Source organism: Rhinolophus ferrumequinum, chromosome 12, assembly GCF_004115265.2.
Source record: "Rhinolophus ferrumequinum isolate MPI-CBG mRhiFer1 chromosome 12, mRhiFer1_v1.p, whole genome shotgun sequence".
Classification (NCBI taxonomy): Eukaryota; Metazoa; Chordata; class Mammalia; order Chiroptera; family Rhinolophidae; genus Rhinolophus; species Rhinolophus ferrumequinum.
This window is the reverse complement of record NC_046295.1, coordinates 1079767-1106994: the sequence shown is the minus strand read 5'-3', so window position 1 is coordinate 1106994 and position 27228 is coordinate 1079767. Positions and strand designations below refer to the sequence as shown.

The 27228-nt window shown below is 49.6% G+C and overlaps 1 protein-coding gene across 1 annotated transcript in view; it reads right to left on the bottom strand.

The window, feature by feature from the left end:
* The window catches only part of WNK2 (WNK lysine deficient protein kinase 2), a 110558-nt gene that overhangs the window by 8257 nt on the left and 75073 nt on the right, over positions 1-27228 (bottom strand). Inside the window, exons 20-28 of the mRNA XM_033122000.1 lie at positions 21028-21848; positions 20589-20658; positions 19559-19641; positions 18762-19453; positions 16022-16236; positions 14887-15075; positions 14123-14221; positions 8266-8310; positions 6642-6901 (exon numbers count right to left, since the gene is read on the bottom strand). Coding sequence (XP_032977891.1) covers positions 6642-6901; positions 8266-8310; positions 14123-14221; positions 14887-15075; positions 16022-16236; positions 18762-19453; positions 19559-19641; positions 20589-20658; positions 21028-21848 — 2474 coding nt within the window. The remainder of the gene's footprint in view (positions 1-6641; positions 6902-8265; positions 8311-14122; positions 14222-14886; positions 15076-16021; positions 16237-18761; positions 19454-19558; positions 19642-20588; positions 20659-21027; positions 21849-27228) is intronic.

Sequence of the window (27228 nt, the reverse complement as noted above, 5' to 3'; positions counted from 1 at the left end):
CACTGTGGTATTTTTACTGGCCTTGGGCCACCCACTCCCTGGCTTTACAGCTGTCTTGAAGAAGGTGGCCTGCATTCCCAGTGCGGTACCATGTTCTAGAGGGAGCAGAGATGATCTTATTCACAAATTATTTAGTATGTCTCTCCGAACCTGTCTGGGGGCCACCTGAAGGACTGACACAAGGTGTACATCTTTGTCTGGCCAAACCTGGGATTCTCTCAATATGATAAAAGCCAAATATATATATATATATATACCATAACTAACATCATACTCAATGGTGAAAGACTGAAAGCATTTCCTCTAAACTCGGGAATAAGACACGGATCCTTGCTTTTGCCACTTCTATTCAATATAGTATTAGAAGTTCTAGCCAGAGGAATTAGGCAAAGGAATAATAATAACAATAATAATAATAATAATAGGCAACCATATTGGAAAGGAAGAAGTAAAATGATCTGTGTTCAGAGGTGACATCATCTTATATGTAGATATCCTTAAAAAAAAAATCCACCAAAACAAAACAAACAAAACACCTGTTAGAGTTAATTCATGAAGTTAGCAAAGTTGCAGGGTACAAAGTCAGTTGCATTTCTATATATTAATGATGAACAATCTGAACAGAAAACTAAGACAACAATTGCATTTACAATATTATAAAAAAAGAATAAAACACTTAGGAATAAATTTAAGGAGTTAAAAGACGAACACACTGAAAACTACAAAACATTGCTAAAAGAAATTAAAGAAGACATCCCATGTTCATGAATTGGAAGACCTAGTATTGTTAATATGTCAATACTCCCAAAGTGATCTATAGATTCAATGCAATCACTATTAAAGTCTCAATGGCATTTTTTCAAGAAATAAAAAGCCCATCCTAAATTTCATTAGGATTTTCAAGCGACCTCCAATACCAAAACAATCTTGAAAAAGAAAAACAAAGTTTTCAACATTTCCTGGTTTTAAAACTTACCACAAAGTTACAGAAATAAAAACAGTATGATATTGGCAAAAGGACAGACATATAGATCAATGGAATAGAATAGAGACTACAGAAATAAACCTTTGTACATATGTTCAATTGATTTCCAACAAGGGTGACAAGACCATTCAAAGGGGAAAGAACAGTCTTTTCAACAAATACTACTAGGAAAACTGGTATCCACACGCAAAGGAATAAAGCTGAACTCGTACCTAACACCATATACAAAAATTAACTCAAAGGGGATAAAAGTGCTAAAAATAAGAGCTAAAATTATTAACCTCTTAGGAGGAATCATACAGGAAAAGTTTCATGATACTGGATTTGGCAATGTTTTCTTGGATATGATACCAAAGACAGAGGCAACAAAAGAAAAAAATAGATAACTGGTCTTCATGAGAATTAAAAACTTTTGTGCATCAAAAGGCACTATCCACAGAGTAAAAAGACAATCCACAAAATGGGAGAAAATATCTGCAAATCATATATCTGATAAGAGATTAATAAAGAACTCCTACAATTGAACAACAAAATGCTATTCAAAAACAGATAAAGAAGATATACAAATGGTCAATAAACACATGAAAATATGTTAACATCGCTAATCATATAAATGCAAATCAAAGCTACAGTGAGATACCACAATTCACATCCATTAGGATGGCTACTATTAAAAAAAATTAGAAAATAAAAAGTATTGCCAAAAAGGAAGAGAAACCGAAACCTTTGTGTACTGTTGGTGGGAATATAAAATGGTGCAGCCATGTGGAAAACAGTTTAGCAATTCCTCAAACAATTAAAAATAGAATTACCACATGATCCAGCGACTCCACTGCTGTGTATATACACCCAAAAGAATTGAAAGCAGGGTCTCAAAAAGACATCGGTACACCCATGTTCGTAGCAGCATTATTCACAATAGCTAAACCCAGGTGTCCATGGATGAATGAATGGATAAACAAAATGTCGTATATACACATGGACTATTATTCAGCCTTTAAAAGGATGGAAATTCTGACTCATAGATGAACCTTGAGGACATTATGCTAGATGAAATAAGCCAGTTATAAAAAAACAAATGTTATATGATTCCACTTATATGAGGACCTAGAGTAGTCAAATTCACAGAGACAGAAAGTAGAATGGTGGTTGCCAGGGGCTGGGGTTGGGGGAGGTGGGTAGGGAGTAACTTTTCAATGAGCACAGTTTTAGTTCTGCAAGATAAAAAAAATCTGGAGCTGGATGGTGGTGATGGTTGGACAATATTAATGTACTTAATGCCACTGAACTGGCATTTAAAAATGGTTAAGATGGCAAATTTTATGTTATGTGTATTTTAGCACAATAAAAAAATTGGAAAGAAGAGAATGAAGTTCTAAAACATGCTACAACATGGATGTACCTTGGAAACATTATGTTAAGTGAAATAAGCCAGACAGAAAAGGACAAATACTGATATGATTCCACTTATATGAGGTACCCAGATAGTCAAACTCCTACAGACAGAAAGTAGAATAAAAGTTAACGGGCTGGACAACCAGAGGTACCAGAGGGAGGGAACTGGAGTCATTTCTTAATGAGTAGTTTCTGACTGGGATGATGAAAAAGTTCTAGATATGGATAGTGATGATGGATGCACAGCATTGTGAATATACTTAATGTTATTGAATTATACACTTAAAATGATTAAAATGGTAAATTTTATGTTCTATAGATTTACCACAAAAAACAAACAAACAAACAAACAAAAAACCTTAGTAGGAATCCTAGTCATCTGAGCAACAGGATCAGCAGGACAGACACACGGGACATGGCCCAGCACAGGCAAAGAGCCGGTGTGGGGGCCCAGACAGCAGAGCTGACGCAAGCCTGCCCACGGTTCGGGCACTGACCCTGCATGGCCTTGGGGCCATGTGAAGGATTCTCAACTTTGTTGCAGAATGATGGAGAACGGACCTGAGTTAGACTGATGAAGGTATAGCTGCAGTCGGAAGAGAAACAGGGCAGGTTTAGATGGGTAATGTGCGTGTGAGAGGGAATGAAAGAGGCTGGCTCAAGCAGCCATGTATAGAGCAGGGAAGCAAGATGGACCACTTCGATCAAAAAGCTAGTCCCGGTAAGTTTTAACAAACTGAAAACACTCAAAATTTGTTCTCTTATCACAGTGCAATTAGGCTAAAAAACAGTAATAAAAAGATCACGAGGAAATTAATAACTACATTGCTTAGAATCATAGTGGAAATTGCAAAACATTTTGAACTGAAGACCAAAGAAAATGTACATAACAAAACTTTTGGGATGCAGCTAGAACCACTAGAGGCAATTTTATAGTCTGAAGCCTGCATTATGAAAGAAGAAAGGCTGGAAATCAATGAACTGCACATCTCAAGAAACTTTCTAGAACAAAAAAGGAACCCGGGACAGAAAGATGGCTCAGTTGGTTAGAGCGCAAGCTCTGAACAACAGGGTTGCCGGTTCGATTTCCACATGGGCCAGTAAGCTGCACCCTCCACAACTACCGTTATTTCCCCAAAAATAAGACCTAACTGGAAAATAAGCCCTAGCATGATTTTTCAGGATGCTCGTAATATAAGCCCTACCCCAAAAATAAGCCCCAGTTAAGATAGTCAGCCAGACAGACACATTTAGTATATCCGTTGCAACACACGAAGGACGTATTGACATTAATACTTAAAATAAATGATAATATAAATTATAATTAAGTATTTATAAATACCCAAGCGGGTGCCTTTGGACGAGAGGTAAACACCTATGTAAACAGATGAACTCGAGACTTACTGCCAAATGACAAATCGGAGTACAGACACAACACACGAATAACATGCGCACCTGATAATGAACAGACAGGGCTGTGTCTAATATGAATCTTCATAATTCAATACATCTTGTGTTGTAACGCATGTACTTATTGCACTCATGTGAAATAGAGAAACGTTTTCTGAATTTTGGTACCTGCAATTTTTCATCCCTTTTGTGTGGACCATCATTCTTAACTGTCATCATTTTTGTTCCCACTCCTGTCTCATAAGTCTTCAATTAACACTTGACTTAATGGTAGATTTAAAGGGAATAATATTTTCACCCCCAAACAAGATGAGTGCAAAAAGAAAGAGCTATTCTGTCAAGTACAAGAAAGGAATTGTGGAGGGTTCCCGGAGCAAGAATCTTATAGCTTTCTGCAAAGAGGAGAAGTTGGATCTCCGAGTGGTCTGAAATGGCGAGCAGAGTACGATAACCTCAGTCAACAGGTGGACGAGGGAAATTCTAGGAAGCGCAAGTATGGATCAGGTCAGCAACCATTATTTCCTGAGCCAGAAGACATCATCTGTGAATGGACTGCTGACAGGAGAGCAAAGGCTTTGGTTGTGCACAGGGCTGATATTCAAGCATTTGCCCTCACAATGGCACCACAGTTAGAAACATCCCCAGAAGAATTCAAAGCATCACAACACTGGCTGGATGGCTTCCTTCAGCGATATGAACTGTCTCTAAGATTGACAGCACTGTTCAAGCTGGAAGATGCTGAAGTTATTAAATGTGCACTTGCATTCAAGTCCTTTGTTAATGGCATCGACTTTCCTACATACCAACTCTCCAACATGATTGCTATGGATGAAAATGCAGTGTTTCTGGGCCAGGGATCTCAAACGTCAAATGGTCAGAGGGCTGCCTCGTCAGTCTACATTTCCTCCACTGGTTACGAAAGTGAACGTGTTACCTGTACTTTGGCAATTCCTCTGGATGGAAAGAAAGCCCCACCTCTAATCACCATTAAGGGCAAGAAAGATAAGGTTGAATGTGTTTCAGGCATTTATGTTCTTGAAACCAAAAAAGCCTGGTGCACACAAGCAGTTATAAGGAAGTGGGTCGATTTAATGCTGCCACTTCTTTTGAGAGGTGGCCAAAGAGGTCTGCTGGTCTGGGATGCAGCCAGCACTCACTGCGCTAAAGACATGAAGAACTTCCTTGTAGAGAGAAGAATTGATCAAATAATGATTCCCACAGGAATGATTGCCTATCTCCTGACGCTTGATATTGCCATAAACAAGCCATTCAAGGACCGTTTGGCAATGGACATTAATGACTACACTGAAAATAGAAAGGAGAGAAATCAGTGTGGAAACTTGGTGAAGCCTAGCCTGCAAGAGGTCATGACTTGGGTGAAGAATTCATGGGATAAAATCACTGCCAGCTGTGTTGCCAATGCACTACGAGCAGGCTTCATGGACAAGAAGTGCTCATTTAAGGAGAGCTCTATTGCTGGACATGAGAGATTGGGGCCAATGGTTCTACAGGAAATGGAGTCGCAAGAAATTCAAGCAGGAATTTGGGGTTTGGAGAGCTATGACTATGTTCCAGAAGATGATGACATGACTGTATTTGAATAAATGTAGATTTTTGTACATGAATAAATGTAGATTGTTGTACATGAAAACATAAGACATCCCCTGAAAATAAGCCCTAATGTGTCTAGCAAAACTTAATATAAGACCAGTCTTATTTTCAGGGAAATATGGCAGATTGAAGGCAACGAGCTGCCACTGAGCTACCGGTGGGGTGCCCGGATGGCTCAGTTGGTTAGAATGAGAACTCTCAACAACAAGGTTGCCAGTTCAAATGGGATGGCGGGCTGTGCCCCCTGCAACTACAAACTGAAAACGGCGACTAGACTTAAGAGCTGAGCTGCGCCCTCCACAACTAGATTGAAGGACGACTTGGAGCTGATGGGCTCTGGAGAAATACACTGTTCCCCCAAATTCCCCAATTAAAAAGTAAAAAAATAAAAAATTAACCCAAAGGTAGAAGGAAATAATAAAAGAAATTAATGAAACATACAATAAAGAATATCATCAAAACCAAAATGAGGTCCTTGAAGACCTAAAAAAATTTATAAACCCCTAAAGACACTGTATAAGAGTGAAAGTGCACACATGCAGAAATCACCGACAGCAGGAACGAAAAACTAGACATCACTGAAATCCTGCGAACCATGAAAAGAGAAGGTAGTATGAACTTGAAAACTTAGATAAATTTAGAAATGTACCAATTGCTAGAAAAAGAGAATTGAACACAAAGAAGAACGAGGAGTTCCACTAAAACTATAAAAGAAATTGAATCCATGAAGAAAACCTTACCCTCAAGGGATAGACAGACGGGTGAGAAAAACAGCAAAATGTCAACCACAACATGCAGGTAGCGGGTACATGAGAGTTCACTGCAGAATTTTCAACTCCTCTGTATGTATGAAATTTTTCAAACTAAAAGGTCATAGGGAACCTTCCCACGCTCAAAAAAAAAAAAAAAAAAACAAACAAACAAACCTCCCAGTCAAGATGGTCTCACCAGTGAACTTTGCTAAACGTTTCAGGAAGAAATAACAATCTTGCACCAAGTCCTCCAAAGATTGAAAAAGAGGGAACACTCCTTCAGGTAGGTTTGAAGTTGACAGCCCTGACACAGGAACGCATCACACGACAAAACCTAAGGCAGCAGCCCGTGGCTTCCGCCCTACGTGGTCCGGGCATACCTGAACTAAAGCCCAACAAGGGGTGGCCCTGGATGCTGCTGCTCTGCTGAGACCTGAGGTTGCAGCCCCGCTCCCACCCCGTCCCTGACCCCACCAGGCCCCACTTACGGCCTGCACCTCGCCAGGGCCCAGGGGCCAGCCAGCCGAAGCCTCCATGTCATGCAGCTTCTGCGTCTGCTTTAGCTGGTTGAGCGATGGCTTCAGCTGAGCAGCCCCCACTGTCTTGCTGGTCCAGTCATCCACCAGCTTGTGAAGGTCATCCGTGAAAGTGCCTTTCTTGTTGTTGCTGTTGTTCACCTGAGCCTGGACATGCAGGGCGGGCGGGGGACCTGGCTCGGGGCCTGGGACCAGGCTGCTGGTGGAGGACCCTGGGGAGGCACACACAGGCCAGGGTTGGTGACACTGCCCAACAGTACAATGGCCAGTTTGCAGTCATTCGTACAATGGCGCGCTTAGGCTGGACAACACCTTGCTTCAGGAGATGGTCTGCATTGAGGGGACCATGTGCCAGTTTTAGACACAGGGGACTGGGCTGTGTGGCCATCTCATAGCCAGGTGCCAGAACAGGACCCCAGCGGCCGGCAGCCTCACTCAGCATCCACCCTGTGCCCACACTGCTCGGGCCCACCAGGCTCCAGAGTGAGTGAGCGCAGCAAACCTGGCACAGACTGGGGGACCTCTTCAGGCCCCTGCACTCTGAGCTCTAAGACAAGGCTCAGAGGGGTCAGCGCTTTGGGCTCAGCACACAGCAGCTCCCGCTGTTCTTCCAGCGGAGGGAAAATGATGGCGATAGACTAGATCACGGGCATTCCTATGAATTTAAAGGAATTCATAGGTGGTTTGAATTCCTTGGTGGTTTGGAACTTGAGACACAGAAACTGCACCCAGGCGGAGCTGGCAGGGCCAGCTGCTGGGGAGGCCCGCGGCCAAGACTTAGAGCGGGACCAAGACGAGTGCACTCGCCACTTCACTGACAGGTTGTTTTAAATGACCAAAACAGGACATCTGACTTTTAAAAAACTGTGTCCCCTCCCTCCCTCCAACATAATTCCTGGCTGGCAATTTTGAATAAGCCAATTTTTAAATGTTCTGCATTAAAAAAAATAACCCAATGACCATCTCTTCAAACAAGCCGTTGCAAAATGTAGTCTACTTTAGTGGCTAGCAACGAAAAAGCACAGACACACAGTTAAACATTAGTGATGAGATTCTACACACGCAGAGCTTAGCTACATGAACATTTCAGCCAGAGAAGAAAAAAGGAAAAACAAACAAACAAGGCGCGAGATGAGAGCAGTGGGCGGCCCAGGTGGACTGATACCCATTTTGTCCCGGCATCTCTCCTCTGGGGGGGGGCACTCATCTTTAGCACTTCAAGGAAACACTCATTCCTATGGTTTTGGAAAAGGAGCCAATTAACAAATGGTAATGTGTTTTGTTCTGGAGAAGGAGAGTCTGTTAGATGTAAACTGGCAAGAATGCACAAAGTCTAGGAGCCATGAGGACGCGAAGGGGCACCTGCGGGGGGTGGGGGGGGCGGGGCAGGGAGGGGTACTGTCCCACCAGGTGGAGACGTGGCAGCACCCGCAGAGGGTGGACGCAGAGCAGGCCACAGCTGCCTGCCCAGTGGCCCGTGGCTCCAGGCCTGGCCACAGAAACCTTGATGCACACTAGCCACAATAAAGCCCATGCAATGGAGAGCGGACAAGGGGTAAAGAAACCCGATAATTACGACTGCTGTGCTCTTTGCCTAGACAGAGACGCTTCAAGGCAGACCCTGCAAGGGAAAAAGAAACGACACAAGACCACAGGATTAGGCAGGACAGCACACACGGGGACAAGCCACCACAGTCTAAGCAAAAGACATCAGTGTGCGAGGAGGAGCACAGGCCAGCAGTTCAGAGAGAAGGGACCAGCCGCCTGGGCTCACTGGGCGTCCCCGAGTCAGTGTGCAGTTCACAAGAGTTTCACCGAGGGGCGGAGGTGCAGGGCCAAGCCCCAAGCTTCAGATAGAAGTATGTGTGTCTCTAGAAGCATATTCAAAAAAAAAAACAAAAAACAAAAAAAAACAACAAACAATAAAGGTAAAGCATACCACTTGGCTTTCAAATGTAGGGCTTTGGGGAGCCCCACTGGTTGAGGCAGGAAACCCCACTAATGTCAGCCAGGGGTGTACTCACTGGAGCAGGGCCTGGCTCTGTCTGGCCAAGAGGCCCATGGAGGGGTTTCCAAGTGCAAAAAGATACATTGTTTTGCCGGTTTGAGGCCAATCCTGGATCTCGGACAGCTGCCCTGACCAGGCCAGTGGTGGGTGTCACAGAGGAAATACAAGGGGTCCTATTTATGGAGGTGGGAGGCTGGGCTGACCTGCTTCTCTGCTCCACTCAGTCTCATCTGGTGGACAGGGGTCCACCAGGGCACAGCAAGCCCTCCTTGTCATTGGACCTCCACCAAGGGCTGCCGGACCCTGCAGTCCCTAGAGACTGTCAGTGTCAGCAGGCGACATGTGACTGTAGTGTCTGGTGTGACCTACCTAACGGTCAGTGTCCAACTAGACAGCAGATGAGCTGGCCGGGAGGGTCTGCCACACCAGCTCACCCTGCTCCCAGGGAGCAGGCAAGGAGCCCCCAAGGTCACCCAGCAAGGCTGCACTATCACAGAGGGTCTGCTGTGCTCCCACCACAGCCCCCACAGCCACGCTGCTCCCTGGGGTGTCCAGCACTCTCCCCAGCACCCCAGCCCTGGTACATAGGCCGCTGCCTCCTGTGTTTGAGGACGGGGCAAAGGTCGGCCCAGGCTCCTGCAGAAGAGCTGCACGCGCTGCACTCAGAATTTTAGTGCAGCCTGTGTGCTGAGGCTGTCTTGGGGAGAGGGAGGTGACGTTCTGCTGGGATCTCTAATGTGCAAATGAAAACAAAAAGGCTGAGCGGCAGTCCAGACCCATCGACTTGGTATTAGCGCTGAAGGGCCCTGACTGGTCGCATTCCAGATGGGGACCTACTGGGTGCACGGGGCCCTTTGGGGTGCCTGGTGTGGGCGGAGGGCCCCAGGCGCAGTGACTGTGCAGGGCACCAGGCGCGGGCACCTTCCCTGCCAGGTCCTGTAGCTGGAGCCTCTCAGACCACAGCAGTCTCCTGTAGCTGACGGACAGCATGGACTCAGTTACTGAGGGTCCTGCACCTAATGGCAGCAGGTTCTTGCAGAAAGCTGCTCTGGGCCTGCCGGGTGAGAGGCCTGGGTTCAGGGCTGATTCCCGTCATCCTCACGGGAAGGAAAACACCCACAGGAGGACCACCCACGGCCAGCTGCCTGCTCAGAGCTGCCTGTGGGAGCCTGGGGCTGCGATCAGGGCCCCAGACAGACCTTGCTGGGAAGCTAGGGCCGGGGCCACTGGCCACCGGAACACCATGCTTGGAGCTGGGGAGACACACCAGCCCCCAGAGGCCTCCACACCCTTGCCCAACACAGACCTGAACTGACCAGAGCAGATGGCTCCTGGCCCTCCGGGCTCACCTTTCAACACAAACCCACTGGATTTGGGGCCTTCCACACTGAGATCATGCCATCCAGCGGAGTGCAGAGCCACAGCTGGGCAGCTACCATGTGGCTGGTGACCAGCCCTCATTCGAGCCACAGCCCTGCCTCTCCAACCTTTCCATAGTTTGTGTCCTGGCCTGGTGCCTGCTTACCACAGTCGGCATCTGACGGACAAGCCCCACGCCGTCCTGCTCACCCCACCCGCTGGTGTATACGATCCCTGCTTCCTGCCCACAAAGCTACCAAGCTACAGAAAGGCAGCAGCAGGTGCCAGGGCCCACACAGGGCCCACACGGGGCCTACCTGTGACCCAGACAAAGCCATAGGGGACCCACACAGGGCCCGTGAGAGGCCCACAAGGGGCAGGAGGTTTCGAACCAGCCCCGACCCTGGGTTCCTATGGAGAGTGGCTTCCCCTGCATGACTCTGTCTTTGGCCAAGGCTCTGGGAAGTCCCCGGCTCCAGAACTCCACGTGGGACAGGTGCTGGGGTGGGGGGCTCGAGGGCCCCCCGTGTTGGGAACACTGTTCTTCCCAGACTGAAAGGGTAGCACACAGGATGATCGAGCGTCTGTCCTTGTGTAGTGCACCTACCGCAGTGCGCCACAGCAACCAGCTTCCTGCCCTCAAGGACGGACTAGGGGCTCAGGCAGCCCCCAGGCCTGCAGTAGGCGAGGCCCCACACCACTCGTCCCCGTATTCCCTCTGGCACAAGAACAGAGGCTGCTCCTGCCGTGGACAATCAGCCTGCTCGGCACCACCCTCCCATACCCCCCTCAGGCCTTTGGCTGGCTACCAGGAGGACGCCTCAAATTCAAGGGCATCTGATGCGGACAGACTGCTTAAAAAATGGGCCAACCTACAGCCATCCCCACACTTGCCATTTATCACTGTGTTCAAATACTGACAAAGGCCCGGAGGAGCGGTGGGGCCGCAGCCTCAGGGTGGGCTCCCCCGCCCCCCACCCATGACGAAAGGCACATCTCCAGTGGTGGCCTTACACTCACTGCAGCATTAGGCGCTCGGTTCTGGCACAAAGAAATAGGTGGATAGCACCAGAGCGCCAGTCTGGGGGTCTATGTATTGAGCCACCAAGTTCTCAAGCTGAAAAAAGTGCCACAGTTTGTTTGTGAAGCAGCTGCGTCTTGGCTCTGCCCTGGGGTGACTTCATTCTGAGCATCACTGCCTGGGTTGCATGGTCCCCGAAGTACAGGGGCCAGCCCCTTGAACAGCCTGCTGTGCAACCCACTCACCAGTTTGGCCTGGGTGGGCTCGGGGACGGTGAGGGGCTGTGTGGGAGAGCGTCCTCCCCTGCTCCAGGGCCCTCTCCCACAACCCACCAAGGTGAGGGCAGAGCCTGGGGGGAGGGGTGCTGCACAGTGGCAGTGGGCGTCCCAGAAACAACCCTGCTGCAGTATGGACGCCAGGCCCACCGTCAAAAACAACGTGAGAAAAACAATGGTTCCATGTGCACAGAAAGGTCCTGGAGGATACTGGCAACTGCACCTAGTCAGACGAGGAAAAGCCAGAGGCAGGGAGGGTCAACAGGTCTGAGAACAACTTCTGACCAACAGGACAGCAGACACCATTGTTTCCGCAGCCCAAGTTGCCCGAACCGCTCACTGGCACAGGAGGGGCCCGATGGGATGGGTAGCCGCCTCAGGGTCCAGCCCTCCCTGGGGGCCTGCCCACCCTGAGGAGGTGCTGTGACGTGGACCTGGCTGCTTGTCCCACATGGGGTCACCCCCCCACCTCCTGGAGCTGCCTACAGTTCCACCCCAAGTGCCACCACCCTTCCCGACTTCCCTCATCTTCTCTGAGTTTCAGGGAAGCTGGGGTTTCCTGTTCTTCAGATTCTGTTTTCCCAGAACTTTGTCTCCTGCTCCTTTCAGGACAGGGAACTGAAAACCTCTCTCGGCCCTACTTCAGCTTGGGCTGGCCAGCTGCCCCGCACCGCACAGCCGTGGCTCTCAGAGCCTGAGTTCCAGTTCCCTCCTCCCTTTGTGGCCAAGCTCTCAGCCCTCCCCGACCAGCTCTGAACTCCCCTCCAGTCTTTCACAGCTATGCTCCCTGGTCACCCAGGAACCAGCAGACAGCAGCTCCAGAAAGAGCCCTGAGAGCCAGTGGGGTGGCTATCAGGACGAGACAGAGAGTGTGTGCATCCTGACTCAGCGCGCCATGCGAGCAGCAACAGTCCCTGTGGCTGTGAGCAAGAGAGCCACGGCCAAGCTGTCTCCTCACCAGCAACCTCAGAATGAGTGGGGCCACATCACGGCCTGAAGAGGCCAGGAGCTCAGCCAAGACGTGCATGAAGACAACAGGGCTGAGAACAGCAGCAGCAGCGTACCCACAGCACGGAGGAAACAAGGCCCAGCAGACCCGCACGTGCCACAGCCAAACACCAGCCCGCCGGCCAGGGCCCAGTCCACCCCACACTATGCCTCATAAATCCCGTCCTCCTAGCCAGAGACAAAAGCAAAACCTAAACTCTTTGTCCCTGCTGTGCCTCACACTGTTCTTTTATCCTGGAACAGTAAGTAATAATGAAGCAAAAGAAAACCCTTTAGAGAAAGCAAAACCAGGGTGGTACAAGGGCAGACGTGACGACCTGAGAGGCAGGCCTGGTGTGCGCACTCACAGGGCTTTACCCAAGGACCCCGGGGAAACTACCACCTACTCTAACGTGCTTCCCATGTCTGGCCAGAGGCCCTTCCTGTAGGGACACAGTCGCCTGTGTGACCATAAGTTGCCTGGAGACCCAGGTGCCCTCACACTGTGGCTTCCCAGGCAATAGCCGTGCACTCCCCACCACCCAGCTTGTCAACTAACCAGCAGCCCAGTGACACCCGAGCGAGCCAGCCACCTATCAATGGCTGAGGAGCGCTGGGCAGTGCCTGGGAATTTCTGTCTCGTCCTGGGCCTCCGACCTGTCCTCCCTGCCCGGGGTGGATACCGTGGACCCTCTGATGGGGATGGGTGCGTACTGCGGAAGGCCTCAGGTCCCAACAAGCACAATGTATCTTTATTGTACAAGCAAAAAGCCACGTGCCCCAAACCAGCATGTCCAATCCAACTGGTACAAAGCTTAATTTTTCTGTTAAAAAACAAAAACCTGAAAACCCCACAGTTTCTGATTCATTTGCCAATTGATATGAGGGATGAAAACAATTTTGGATGGCCCTGAGCAGATACGCCATTCCTGGGCATGAGTCCTGGGTTCTAGGAGGGCATTCCAGGGACTGAGAACAACTGGAACTGAGTTTTGGTTTCACAAGGCTTTGAGGAACTGCGTAATTGACTTCATCTCTGAGGTCCATGAGATAAGAGGGAGACGCACCAAGTCAAGTGCAGGAGCTAGAGAGAAGACCAGGAGGGGCTAGGCCCAGATGGGGAGCGCGGCGGGAGGCTGGGCATCACCTCTCCCAGAGCAGAGTGGAGAGAGGGGCTGGGGCGTCCTAGCTGGAGCTTGTTCTCCGCATTTCCACATGCAGGAAGCAGGTGGTGGGTGGACAGTACTGGGTGCTGTGAGACGGCCCTTGGACAGATGTCACCCCCTCCAGTGACCTTCTAGCGCTGTCTCGGCTCACTACATGCATGTCTTCAAAGTACAGACATGTGAGAAACACACCATGCGTCTAGAGAAGGCCAGGACTTTCTTTTTGCTATTATTGGAACTGGGGACAGTGGACGTGTGTATCTGCCACAATTGCAACAGAAATAAAATTACGTCCAATGTAACAAATAAAAACAAAATGACTGATGCAAGAAATGCAGAGTGCCTGGCAGGGGTGCCGCGGGGTGGGGCACCGAGGTCGGGATGGGCAGGCCCCTGCACATGCTGTTGGTGCCCAGACAGGAGCCGAGAGCATGCACTGCTGCTCTCTGGGCCCAGAGGGTGGGTGTGGACAGGGCTGTTTTCAATATTGAATTAGGTGAGCTCAGTGGGGTGGGGGTGGCGCCCTATACAATGTATGAAAGGTAATGAAGACAGGGAGGGGTGGGAGAGAAACCAAGGGCCAGGAGGTGGTAAAATACAAAAGAACAAATACAGACAGATGGACACAGACACGGGTCCACTGAGGAATCGAGTGCGAGGTTTGCTACTAGACTTATAGGTCACTCTCTCAGACGTTGGGTGGTAAACCGTCCAGCCTGCAAATGAATATAGAGGGAAGAAAACAAAGAGACAGGAATCAAGTACAGTCTCTGGGCTTCCTCCTACACCACCAGCCACAGCAGCCTCGTCACTTAGCATCCTCGGCTGCACCTAGCCCAGCCCAGAGGACCACAGCCACTGACCACATAATGGAACGGAGGAAGCATTGGAGCGGAAGAGAAGCGGACCCCAGGAGAGGGGGCGGGGCAGGGTGGGGACCAGACGCGGCAGCGGTCACCACCACGTCTCTGGGCAGAGATGGCATGGGAAGCACCTCATCACGGCTGCTGAATCCACGGCAATTCCTCCTCAAGGCCAAACACCCAGCTCGAGAGCTATGCCCTCGACCCCCAACGGCCCTCCTGACAGAAGGACCTGTATTTAGTGGGGGGCGGGGCAGCACCTGGGGCCCGGCACAGAGCACACAGCAGAACCCGCATGTGACCACTCTGTCTCGGTGCCTTCCCCAGGTTGCTCTAACCAAGCACGCCTCCCCGAGCCGCTTACAGCAGGACTCGCTGACGGGGGCCATCCACTCTTTTCATTCAGGCTACACCTACAATTACTTCTTTCAGGAGTCTTGGCCACAGCTCACACCCCTCTACACCACACGGGCCCTATGTGGCTAGCACATGCTCAGAGACGGCAAGCTGGGAATCACCTGGGCCACGCGCTCCGCCTCCGTCACTGGCTAAGCCGGAGCAGATGTCTGCAGACAGGGAGGCCCGCACCGAGCAAGGCTGCTGGGTCTGAACTGCCTTCCCACAGGGGTCTGACGCTGCTGCGGGCCCCACCCCGGCTTTGGCGGGGTCCTTGGCAGGAGGGGCTCTGCTGCAGTCTGACAAATGACCTGGGTGGGGAGAAGGGGGACAGGCACGATGAGGTGCCGCAGGGCAGACAAGCCAGTGCAGGGTGCATCTGTCCTCCCTGCTCTTTGCTGGGTGACCTTGAAGAAGCTGAGTAAGCCATGGGCGTGTGGCGGGGTTGCCCACGTGGGTGTTGGGAAGATGAAACAATGACCAGTGTCTACCAGTCACCAACACCGTGCCGGGCTTGTGTTGCACAAATACAGTGGAAGGACCACAGCACATCCGGGGATGCACACCTGGGCTCACAGTGGGCCTATAAACTTCCTCCTCACCTAATCAGTCTCCCGTTAGCTTTGGGCATTGGCATGGGATTCGTGTCACTCTTGCATTTCATGAACGTGTGCCCTGCGGGTTATGTGCCACATCAAGAAGGATGATGGCTTGGGACCAGCTCACTGCCAGCTTCCTACCTGGCGCAAAGGAGGATTTCAGCACCCTGGACCTCTACCCCAGAGTGCAGGGGCTCGGGGACAGCGTACACATTCCGTACCCAGGCATCATGCTTAAGGGCCAGGGGTCCTCGCCGCCCTTCCCCTCCTCCCCAAACAGCTGCTCAACCCCCACTTTCAGCAGGTGACATATGTCTGAGAATCAGGGCAGGAGGAAGCAGACCTGTCCCAGGCTGTGCCCTGCAGGGAACAGGTGGGGGACTGCAGCTCTCAGCTCTGGAGACCTGAGCCGCCTCCTCCCTCGCACACTGTAGCCCATGGTGGCTGAGGCCGTTGAGCAGGCCGGCCCACTCACAGTCCTTTCCTCTTGCCACAGCATGGGGCAGAGGCCCAGGCCTTTCACAGCCCACAGCGGCTTCCCCGCTCCCATGAAAGGCGAGTCAAGGAGCCCTCATCCAAGTATAGGTGTCTGCCTTCCATCTGCCCCACTTCCCACCCAGTCCACGCCCACGAGTGGCCAGGAGGGCACAGGGCCCACCTGTGCTGGAGGCCACGACCTTGAGCTGCTGCACTAGCGGGTTCAGCAACCTCCCTGCCTTCAGCTTGCTCTTGCTGGTCTTTCTCCGGCGGCCGGCAGGGGGCGCCGTGTGGAAGAGCCCCAGGTTGGGGGGCAGAGGCTTGCCCAGGCGGTGGTACAGAGCCTCGATCTCTTGCTTCTGCTGGCTCTGCAGCTCTGAGATCTCCTTCAGGTGCCTGCAGGGGGAGAGAAGAGGAGGCAGGGGGGCCTTCTGGTCATTTCCACCACACACGGCCCCTCCAGGAGAGCCTGCGGTGGGTGTAAGAAGTGGGGCGGGGAGCTTACAGTCCAGCCTGGGCAGACTGGGCCACTCAGAGGGGACACAGGAGCATTTATTTAATTTAAACATCACTTTGTGTTTACATCTAAACCAAATGGCCGTCACTGGGGGCCCCTGGCATCGACACCCAATGACACAGAACTGCAGAAGGCCAGCCTAAGAGGACTCAAGTTTTCCAACATCTAGGCTCAGAGATGTTTGTTTGTTTGTTTGGGGGGGGGAGTTGGGGTGGAATGGGTGACTTTACACATTTATGCTTGAAATATAAACCCACATAAAAATAAAAACAGGTGAAAAGAAAAATAATCAGTGCTCAGAATCAGGAGGTTGCCTTGATTTATCGGTGTTATTTCCTCCACGGGAAGGAACACAGCACGAGAGGGCTCTCGATGAAGACGTGCTGTCAGGTGCAAGTCGAGACACATGTCGTCAGCCAGAGGCTGGGGCTCTGGCGCCAGCCCGTCTCTGCCAGGGGGGCTCTCAGCTCAGGCAGCACCCCCAGGGCACAGAGCTAAGTTGACAGGTCACACAGGCAGGAGACCTCCGTTAAGACTGAGATGGAAGTATTGGCTGTGGGCAAGGGCAGTGCCAGAAAAGGGCCGGGCGGTCGCTGCCAGCCTCCCTCAGGACTCGCTGACTGAGCCCCTGGCCACTTCCCCCACCTGCTTTCCACCCTCCTGCAACTCGAGTGGCACTGGGCTGCGCACCGTCCCTTCAGCTGTGTATCATGGGCCCCTGCCACTCCACGAGGAGGCTCAGTCCCCCGGCCTCACTCCAGGTCTATCTCCTCTGTGTGCAGCTGGGAAACAGGTCTTTTTCATGGTTGGACAGAAAGAGGCAAGTTCTGATTTTACCTCTTGTGTCTTCAACGCTTGACAGGTTTGTTTTAGAAAAATGATTCTCTAAACATCAAACTGCTACTGCATCAGATTAGCTTATGACAACGTATGATGTTTCAAAGTGAACGCTGGCTGGAGGGGAGAGGGATCCTGGGTCAACTGGGGAGTTTGATTTAGGAGGATTTGGGGAAGGCCCCCATTCTCGGAGACTCCTGCCCCAAAGCCCACCCTTCCCGTCCACCCAGTCCCAGGAGCTGCAGTGGGCCTCTCAAAGGGGGCTCTAAGGACTGCAAATACTGGCTGTTCCCACATGATGCCCAGGGGATCTGACACAAGCAAAACTGCCTTCTATCCAGCAGCCATCAAGTCCCCTCAATTCAGGTCCAAACCCTGCCCCCTTCTAAATGGTCTCCCCTTTCCACGGTGTCCACCGCCCTCTTATCAGGCCAGAGAGCCAGGACTTAGTATCCTGAATTTCCTCCTTTCTCCAGCTCCTGAAATCCTTTCCTTTGAGGTGTTTCTTGTTCTCTCCTTTCCCCTACCCCTGCCCCACTCCTCCTCCAGGCCCTGCCCCCACCCAGGGCCCCCCATCATCTCTGGGCTCCGCCCCTTCCCCTCCAGGCCCCGCCCTCTCCCCATCCCCTCAGAGCGCACAGCAGCTTCTCCCTGAGTTTCTCACACCCAGACCCTCCCACCCCTCCACAGCTTCCCCCACAGTGGAGGGCAGCTGTGTCTGGGCTCCCGTTGTCTCCTCTTGTTCCTGCTGACTGCAAGCTTCCAGGGCAACACCCCCATGAGAACACAGACCAGGCCCCACCCCATGCACCCAAGGATCCGGCTCATGCCCCCTCGGACACCACACCCCTGGAACCTGGCGCCTTAACAGCTGCTCTGCACCCGGACCTCGGCTGTCAGAGGGCACTAGCATCAGATGCCCCACTGTAGTCTTGAACTTCAGCAACTGGAATAAGGGACTGGAAAATGGGCGGGGCCAGAGCCAGTGGGCAGGGTGGGTGTGGGTGGGGCTAGGCGGCAGGGACCGTCGGCAGGGCGTGGCAAGATCTCCCAGGCCCTCCCAGCATGCGCCGCCCCCGGCCCCACCCACCACGGGGGAGCAGTAGGCTCCGAGCTCAGGCTCCTCCCCATGCGTGGGCAGTTTCAGGCCCCACTCTAAGAGCTCGCAGCCCATGGCCACTGCCTCCCCAGGACACGGGCCTTTCCCCGCTTAGTAACTACACTGTGGCCCCTCCAGGCCGGAAGGAGACTTCAGGGTGCAGCTGCGTTTCAGGGACTCTGATCACAGTGGGGGCAGGGAACACTTGCAGATGGAGAGAATAAAGGTAAGGGAGTCCTGGGTCTGAGCAAAACCAGGCCTGTCCTGTTGAGGGTTACAGGAGGGGGGCAGAACACGCAGGGGGGAGGCACGGCCCCAAGACCAGGGACCAGGCCAACAGGCGGCAGTGACATCGCCTCTACTCTGTCACCTGCCCAAGCTCCAAACACACATGGTAGAAACCAGAGCTCAGCTGCCCACTGCACCCTGGACCCCACACCGACCGGCTGCCCATCCCACAGGACCTACTTCTCTCGAAGACTCTGCAGCTCCTTCCTGATGTCGGCGTCCTCAATCTCTGAGTCATTGTCACTGCTGATGTAGGACGACTGGGACTGGAAGGAGGTCACACTGATGGTGGGGACCTTCACGCCCGTCCTGCTGGGTGTGTCCGGGCCCGGGGAGCCAGCCCTGGAGGACCTGTGTAGGAAGGCGGTAGCCTTCTTCACGAAGTCACTGGCCACGCTGCCACCACTCCCCGGCAGGGAGCCATGCTTCTGCACGGGGGCCCTCCTACGAGGGCACTCGTCCCCAGAGTCACTGGACAAGGGCTCGCCAGGGCCAACCTCGATGGAGGAAGCCGTCTGCGCCCGCCGCAGGGCCAGCTTCACGTCGGGGCTGCGGGGCCCCTCTTCCAGGTACACGTCGGGTGGGGCGGAGTACCGTAAGCTGTGAGGGGAGGCCACGGTCCACTCGTCCTGCGTGCTGACTACCGAGAACCGGCCCACAGTTTTGGCTGGTGAGCTGCCATCCTGCTGCCCTGGCTGCTTCAGAGGGGACCCCGAGGCCAGAGGACCGTGCATCTGGGGGTGGCTGGCCTGACTGCCCTTGGTCAATATCCCCAGGCAGCGCTGCATGGGCTCGGCTGAGGTTTCCCCAGGGACCCCGCCACTCTGGTCTGTGGGCTCCGGAAGTGCAGGAATGGCAGAAGCGGGGGTATCCTTGGGAAACAGAGGAAAGGAGAATATTCCACGCAAACACAAGCAGAGAGCAAACCCCACCAACCAGCCAAGCATCTCCTCATCTCACCACAGAGAACTACCTACCTGGGGGACGCTGGGTGTTGCCGGGGAATCTGAGGCCACCCAGCCTCCATCAGAGCCCAGAGTATTGCTCAAAGACGGTGCTGCTGTAGGAACATCAAAATCATTACTGGGACTGGCGCCGAGCACACGGGCAGGAATGGCTCAAGGCCTGCTGAATCACAGTGGAAGGGCAGTGGGCAGGAGGGAAATGGAGCCCAGTGAGAAGCTGTCCTCAGCCCCTCACATCACAGGAGACGCCCTAGAACCTGAGGAAGGGAGGAGGTCCTGCATGCATCTGCTCTGGACCCTCAGACACAGCTAGGCCCTCTACACACTTGATGGTGTCATCTGTCTTACCTGATGGTGTCACTTGTCTCACCTGCCATCTCTATCACTTGATGGTATCACCCTGTCTCACCTGCCATCTCTAATACCTGATAGCTGTCACCTGTCTCATCTGCCATCTCTACCACCTGATGGTATCACCCTGTCTCTCCCTGACATGTTCTGATGATAAAAGGGTCTCATGAGGTCCTGGAAGGAGATCAATAGAGCCAATTCTTAACCCTGCTGTTCCAGTGTCCATGTCATTTGAGGCTGTCTCAGTTTCCCCATCTATAGAATGGGGACACAGCATATATCTGGCCTGCTTTCCCAGAACTGCAGTGAAGAATGAACAACAGGGCAGGAGCTGATGTGTGGGAGACTGGCCTGAGCTGAGGCCTACACACGGCAAAAGAAAGCCACGGGCAGGCTGGGGCTGTGTGTCAGCCCCAACCTGGACAGCCGTGCTGCAGCAAAAAGGAAGAGGCCAACAGAGCCTGCAGCCAGGCTGGGGTGCGGGGTGGGGCTGTCATCCATTTCCACAGGAAGGACTTTTTCTCCTTGGGGTGTGAACATACACAAAGGCACATGACAGGCTCTGCCATGGCTGGTTCCCACCCAAGATGCTGTGGGGTGAAAGGTGGAGATGTAAAGTGCCCCAGGGCAAGGAAGGCTGGTGGCACCTCGTGCATGGTAGGGGCAGGGCTGGTGACCTGGGGCTCCTTACCTGTCACTGGTGAGGATGTGGCCTGCTCCAACATGGCCCTGGGCCCAGGGGCCATTTCTGACTTGTCCAACTGGAGGAAGAAAAAGGAGAGAGCCGGGAGCCTCACTTGCTGACATCTCTGCAGCTAAACTACAAATCCTCTCCGCCTGTCCGAAGGCTGGGCTCCTCCCTGCCAGGCCCAGGCGCTCCACACGCACTCGGCCATCCCAGCTGGGTCCTGACCCTGCACATGCATGTCCCACATCCCCAAACAGGCCACTTGTTGCAAAACATGCTGGGCAGGTGGAGTGAAGAGGTGGGTCTCCAAGAGCAGGACGACGGCCAGGCTGAGTGAGGCAGCTCTGCATGGCTAGGATGTGTAGCCACCAGGCTCCAGCTGGCCCCCACCCGTCTAGACCCCTGCCCCAGGACGGCACCTCTAGGCAAGGCCAGTACTCACCACAGGCTGGGGCAGCAGGGGCAGGTCCCCCTCGGAGGCCTCTGTGTAAGGCCGGTCCCCTCTCGGGGGCTCCAGGGAGAAGTCTCGGTCGCCTACATCCACAGGGGTCCCAGCCGAGGCCGAGGAGGTGGGCACGTGCTCCTGGTATAGCAGCGTGCGCAACTTCTCGTCCAGGCTCTTGATGGTATTGTCCACAAAGCCCACCCTGGGAGGCGGCCCTTCCCCATCCGACTCCAAAGCTGAGAGTGGCTGAGGGGGGATGGTGGGCCCCAGTGGGGGACTGGGTAGCTGGGAGGTAGCCAGGCTCACGGCCCCTACTGCATTAGGAAGTGGGGTTAGGGGTTGGCCCAGAGTAGGCTGAAGGGTCCCACTGGGGGCACTGAGCGCAGGGGCTGGAGTTGGCAAGGTCTCCCCCTGGGCGCTGGTCTCCCTGGAGGCAGATTCCCCCAGACCTGTGGGGTGGTGAGGGGCCCCTGGAGGGGAGGCACAAGGCCCTAGGACCACACCCAGGGGCCTTGCAGTAAGCGGGGCGTCATGAGTCTCTGCCAGTGGCTGGAGGGTCTCATGCTCGCTGGCTATACCCTGAGAGATCCCTGGGTCCCCTGCCTGCACAGCAGCCCCTGTTGCTGGCTCTGGCTTGGGGCTGACAGCTGGTGCAGTCGAGTCCTGGGGCACAGCAGTCATGGGGGGGGGGGATGGCACCAAAGGGGCGGGTACACTCTCAGGGGCATCCCCGGGGCCCGCTTGGCTCAGAAGCTGTGGACCAGCTGGGAGGTCGGGTTTTTCTTTCGAGGACAACTGGTCTTTACATGGCGCTGGATCTAGAAGAAATAGGAAAAATGCTTCTGTGCTGCCTACTCTATTCTTATTTACATAGCTGTGCTGGCCAAAAACATGCCCTGTGTGAGCGGGCGGTACCCCATACACTGGTCCCCTGCAAGCGGGCGGCACCCCATACACTGGTCCTTGCTTCTTTTCTGTGCTGCGTCAACTTCAAAATGAGGCAAGTGTTAACAAACATATTCCTTGGAAAGAATTATAATTTGGCCCTATGCAATAAATCTTATATCAAGGCCTTCTTAGAATAAGATAGTTATCTTGTTCTGTCCAAATTTTTAATTAGTAATGCTAAAAAGAACAACCCCTTTTATGTAGCACCAATATGGAATTACATTGAAAAATCTGCATAATCACCCACCTCTGAGGATCTTACTACAATGGCGTGAATTATGTATTCATTTCCACTGAGAGAGTGGTTAATATTGGAACAGATAATAGAAGGAAGCATTCCTTAAGTTGGTAGCAACTGAAACAAGCAAAAATTCGCTTTGGAAAACCTCGTTTTTCAATGAATGACATTTTCTTCAAATGAAAAATAAAGCACCTCCTTAAAGTGGACAGGGCACTGTCTCTTAAACTTGGCTGCAGACTGGATCACTCACAAGAGGACGGTGAGCGCCAACCACAGAAAGGCAGATTTCACTGTGTGAGGCAGTGCCCGCTTCTTCAATCCTACTGCTTTTCTTTTGATCATTTCTTTCTCCCTTTCTCCTCTTCCTCTGCCTCCCTCCCTCCCTCCCTCCCTATTTCTCTCTTATGGATCATTGATCATATTTTTGGGCTCTCTATACTGTCCTATTGATCTATGTGTGTTTTTATGCCAGTACCATGCTGTTTTGATTACTATAGTTTTGTACTATGATTTGAAATTAAGCAATGAGATGCTCCCGCTTTGTTCTTTCTCAAGATTGCTTTGGCTATATGGGGTCTTTTGTGATTCCATATGAATTTTAGGATTGTTTTTCCTATTTCTGTGAAAAATGCCATTGGAATTTTGATAGGGATTGCACTGAATCTGTAGAAGGCTTTGGGTAGTATGGACATTTTAACTATATTAATTCTTCCAATCCAAGAACACAGGATATCTTTCCGTTTACTTCAATCTCTTTCATCAATGTCTCATAGTTTTCAGGGACAGGTCTTCATCTCCCTGGTGAAATTTACTTCTAAGTATGTTATTGTTTCTGATCCTATTGTAAATGGAATTACTTTCTTATCTTTCAGATAGTCTGTTGTTAATGTATCTGATTTTGCATGTTGATTTTGTATCCTGCAACTTCACTGAGTTCATTGGTTGTAACAGTTTTTAGTGGACTCTTTAGGTTTTCTATATATAAGATTATGTCACCTGTAAACAGAGAATTTTATTCTTCCTTTCTGATTTGGATGCCTTTTATTTCTTTTTCTTCCCTAACTGCTCTGGGTAGGGCTTCCAGCACAATGTTGAATAGAAATAGTTAAGAGTCGGCATCCTTGTCTTGTTCCTAATCTAAAAGGAAAAACTTTCAGTTTTTCATCATCGAGTATGATGTTAGCTGTGGGCTTGTCATATATGGCCTTTATATGTTGAGGTACATTCTTTTTATACCTTATTTGTTGGGTTTTTTTTTTATCATGAAAGGATGTTGAATTTAGTCAAATGCTTTTTCTGCATCTATTGAGATTATCATAATTTTATCCTTCATTCTGTTAATGTGTATCACATTTATTGATTTGCTTATGTTGAACCATCCTTGCATCTCAAGAATGCCATGATAGTGTATGCTTCTTTCAGTGTGCTGCTGAATTCATTTTGCTAGTATTTTGTTGAGAATTTTTGCATCTGTATCAAGGATACTGACCTGTAATTTTTTTCTTGTAATGTCCTTGTCTGTCTTTGGTATCAGGCTAATTATGGCCTGGTAAAATGATTTTAAGGTGTTTCCTCCTCTTCAATTTTTTGTTTTGTTTTGTTTTTTAAAGCTTGAAAGGAATTGACATGAAATCTTCAAATGCTTGGTAGAATTCACCAGTGAGGTCATTTAGTCCTGGACTTTCCTCTGTTGGGAAATTATTGATTACTGTTTTAATCTCCTTACTAGTTATGGGTTCATTCAGATTTTCTATTTCTTTATGATTCAGTCATGGTAGGTTGCACACTTTTAGGAATTTGCACATGTTTTTCTAGACTACCCAATATGTTAGCGTATAATTGTTCATACTCATCTCATGATTCTTTGTATTATTGTGGTATCAGTTGTATTGTCTCCCCTCTCAGTTCTGATTTTATTTGAGTCCTCGTTTTTATTAGTCAAGTTAAAGGTTTGTCAATTTTGTTTAATTTTTCAACAAGCTAGCTCTTAGCTTCATTAATCTTTCCTATTGTTTTTCTAGTCTCTATTTCATTTATTTTTGCTCTGATTTTTGTTGTTTCTTTTCTTCTGCTAACTCTGGGCTTAGTGTGTTCTTTTTTTTCAAGTTCCCTGTGGTGTCAAGTTAGGTTGTTTGAGATCTTTCTTGTTTCTTAATGTAGTTTTAACTTTCTTCTTAAAACTGTTTTTCCTGCATCCCATAAATTTCAGTATGTTGTGTTTCCATTTTCATTTGTCAAGATATATTTTATTTCCCTTTTGACTTCTTCGACCCATTGGTTATTCCGAAGTGTGTTGTTTAATTTCCATGTATTTGTGCATTTTCCAGCTTTCCTGCTGTTATTGATTTCCATTGTGGTTGAAAAAGATAACCTGATGTGATTTCAATGTTCTTAAATTTGTTCTGTGATCTACCAAATGATCTAGCCTAGAGAATGTTCCATGTTACTTGAGCAGAATGGGTTTTCTGATGCAGTTGGGTGGAATTTTCTGTATATGTCTGTTAGGTCCATTTGTTCTAAAGTGTCATTCAAGTCCAATATTTCCTTATTTATTTTCTGTCTAGATGATTTATCCATTGTTGAAAGTGAAGTATTTAAGTCCCCTACTGTTAGTGCATTGCTGTCTATTTCTGCCTGCAGATCTGTTAATATTTGCTTAATATATTTAGCTGTTCTGATGTTGGGCACATATATATTTCCAATTGTTATATTCTCTTGGTGAATTGATTCCTTTATCATTATATAATGCCTTCTTTGTCTCATTACAGATTTTGACTTAAAGTCTATTTTTGTTGGATGTAAGTATAGCTACTTCTGTTTTGGTTTACATCACCCTGGAATATATTTTTCTATCTTCCACTTTCCTATGTGTGCCATTAAAGTTGGAGTCTCTTGTAGAGAGTATATAGTTTTGTCTTGTATTTTTAATCCATTCAGCCACTTTATATCTTTTGACTCGTGAACTTAAACCATTTACATTTGAAGTAATTACTGAAAAGTAAGAACTTACTATTGCCATCTTGTTAATTGTTTTCTGGCTGCTTTGTAGTTCTTTTCTTCCTTTCTTCCTCTCTGGCTGTCTACCTTTGTGATCTGATTTTTCCACAATATTATGTGTTGTTTCCTTTTCTTTATATTCTATGTCTCTATTATAGGTCTTTGCTTCGTTACTATCATGAGGCTTACATTAAAAATATAGTTGTAACAATCTATTTTAAGTTAACCTCAATCACAAAAACTCTACTTTTTTCTTCCCCCACACACATTTAGTGGCTTTGCTATCACAATTTATATCTTTTTATATTGTGTATCCATTAAAAATTATTGTAGTTATTTTTAATACTTTTTCAACCTTTACATTAGAGTTGTGATTTACACGCAACCATTATATTATTCTGAATGACTACATACTTATTTTTACCAGTGAGTTTTATACTTTCATGTGTTTTCATGTTACTAATTTGTGTCCTTTCACTTCAGCTTGAAGAATTCCCTTTAGCCTTTCTTGTAAGGCTGGTATAACAATGAGGAAATCCCTTAGCTTTTGTTTGTCTGAGAAAGTCTTTCTTTCTCCTTCATTTCTGGAAGACAGCTTTGCCAGTTAAAGTATTCTTAAATGTTAGGTTTTTTGGGGTTTTTTTTCTTTCAGTACTTTGGTCATATTGTTTTCACTCTCTCCTGGCCAGGAAGGTTTCTGCTTAGAAGTATGCTAAATGAGTTGGGTTTTTTTCTCTCCTGCTGCTTTCAATATTTTCTGTCTTTGATTTTTGATTGTTTTATTATAATGTATCTTGATGAAGTTTTCTTTGGGTTAAATATGTATGGGGATCTATGAGATTCATGTACCTAGATGTGCATATTTCTTCCTAGATTTAGGAATTTCTTAAATAAGATTTCTGCCCTTTCTCTCTCTTTCTCTTCTCCTTCTGGGACTCCCATAATGCAAATGTTAGTTGCTTCATGGTGCCCCATAATTCACACAGGCTTTCTTCACATTTTTTTCCATTCTTTTTTTCTCCTATCACTGATAATTTCCAATGATGTGTCTTAAAGTTCACAGATTCTTTCTTCTGCTTGATCAAGTCTGATGTTGACACTCTCTACTGCATTTTTTTTTTCTTTCATTCATTGTATCTTTGGCTCCAGAATTTCTGTTTGGTTCGTCTTATTATTTCTACTTCTCTGTTGAACTTCTCGTTTTGTTCATATATTGTTTTTCTTGATTTTGTTTAGTTGTCTACATATGTTGTCTTGAAGCTCACCAACCTTCCTTAAAGAAATTATTTTGAATTATTTGGAAGTTCACAGCCCTTCAATTCTTTAGGGTCACTTACTGAAAAATTATTGCTTATTTGGTGGTGTCATGTTTCCTTGCTTTTTCAGGTTTCTTGTAGCTTTGTGTTGACACCTGTGCATTTGATGGAATAGTCATCTCTACTGGATGTTACAGACTAGTTTTAGTGGGGAAAGACTTACACCTGCAACAGTGTGCAAGGATACTAGCTGGGTGGAGCATGGTGGTTCCAGCTTCAGGGCAGGCCCAGCAATGCAGCCTCCGTGCAGCCCCATCAGCTGGAGTCAGCATGAACAAAGATGGCAGGGATCCTCAACTGCACATGGCTGCAGTCGCTGTGGGGGCTGTGGGTGTCTTCAGTGGTGAAAGCTGCTGGGCACCTCCTGATCTATTGTTCTCTCATGGGGATGCTGTGGTTAAGGGGATCCCTCTTGGCCCCAGGTTTAGCTATGGACATTCGCAGGGATAGTGGTAGCACTGGTGTCTGATGTATGGGCACCCATGGAGCAGAGATAAAGCAGAGGTCTGGAATGTAGGTGCTCAGAGTGATGATGACTCCAGATTCTGGGGCTCTGGCTCGCCCACAACTGCAGTGGCTCTAGTGCCTGAGATGCGTGAATGTGGAGCTGCCATAGAGCTGGGGTCTGAAGTATGGGTGCACTCCAAACAGCCAGGGTTCTGGGGTCCGGGGTATGTGCAGGGTTGGGGGAGGCCG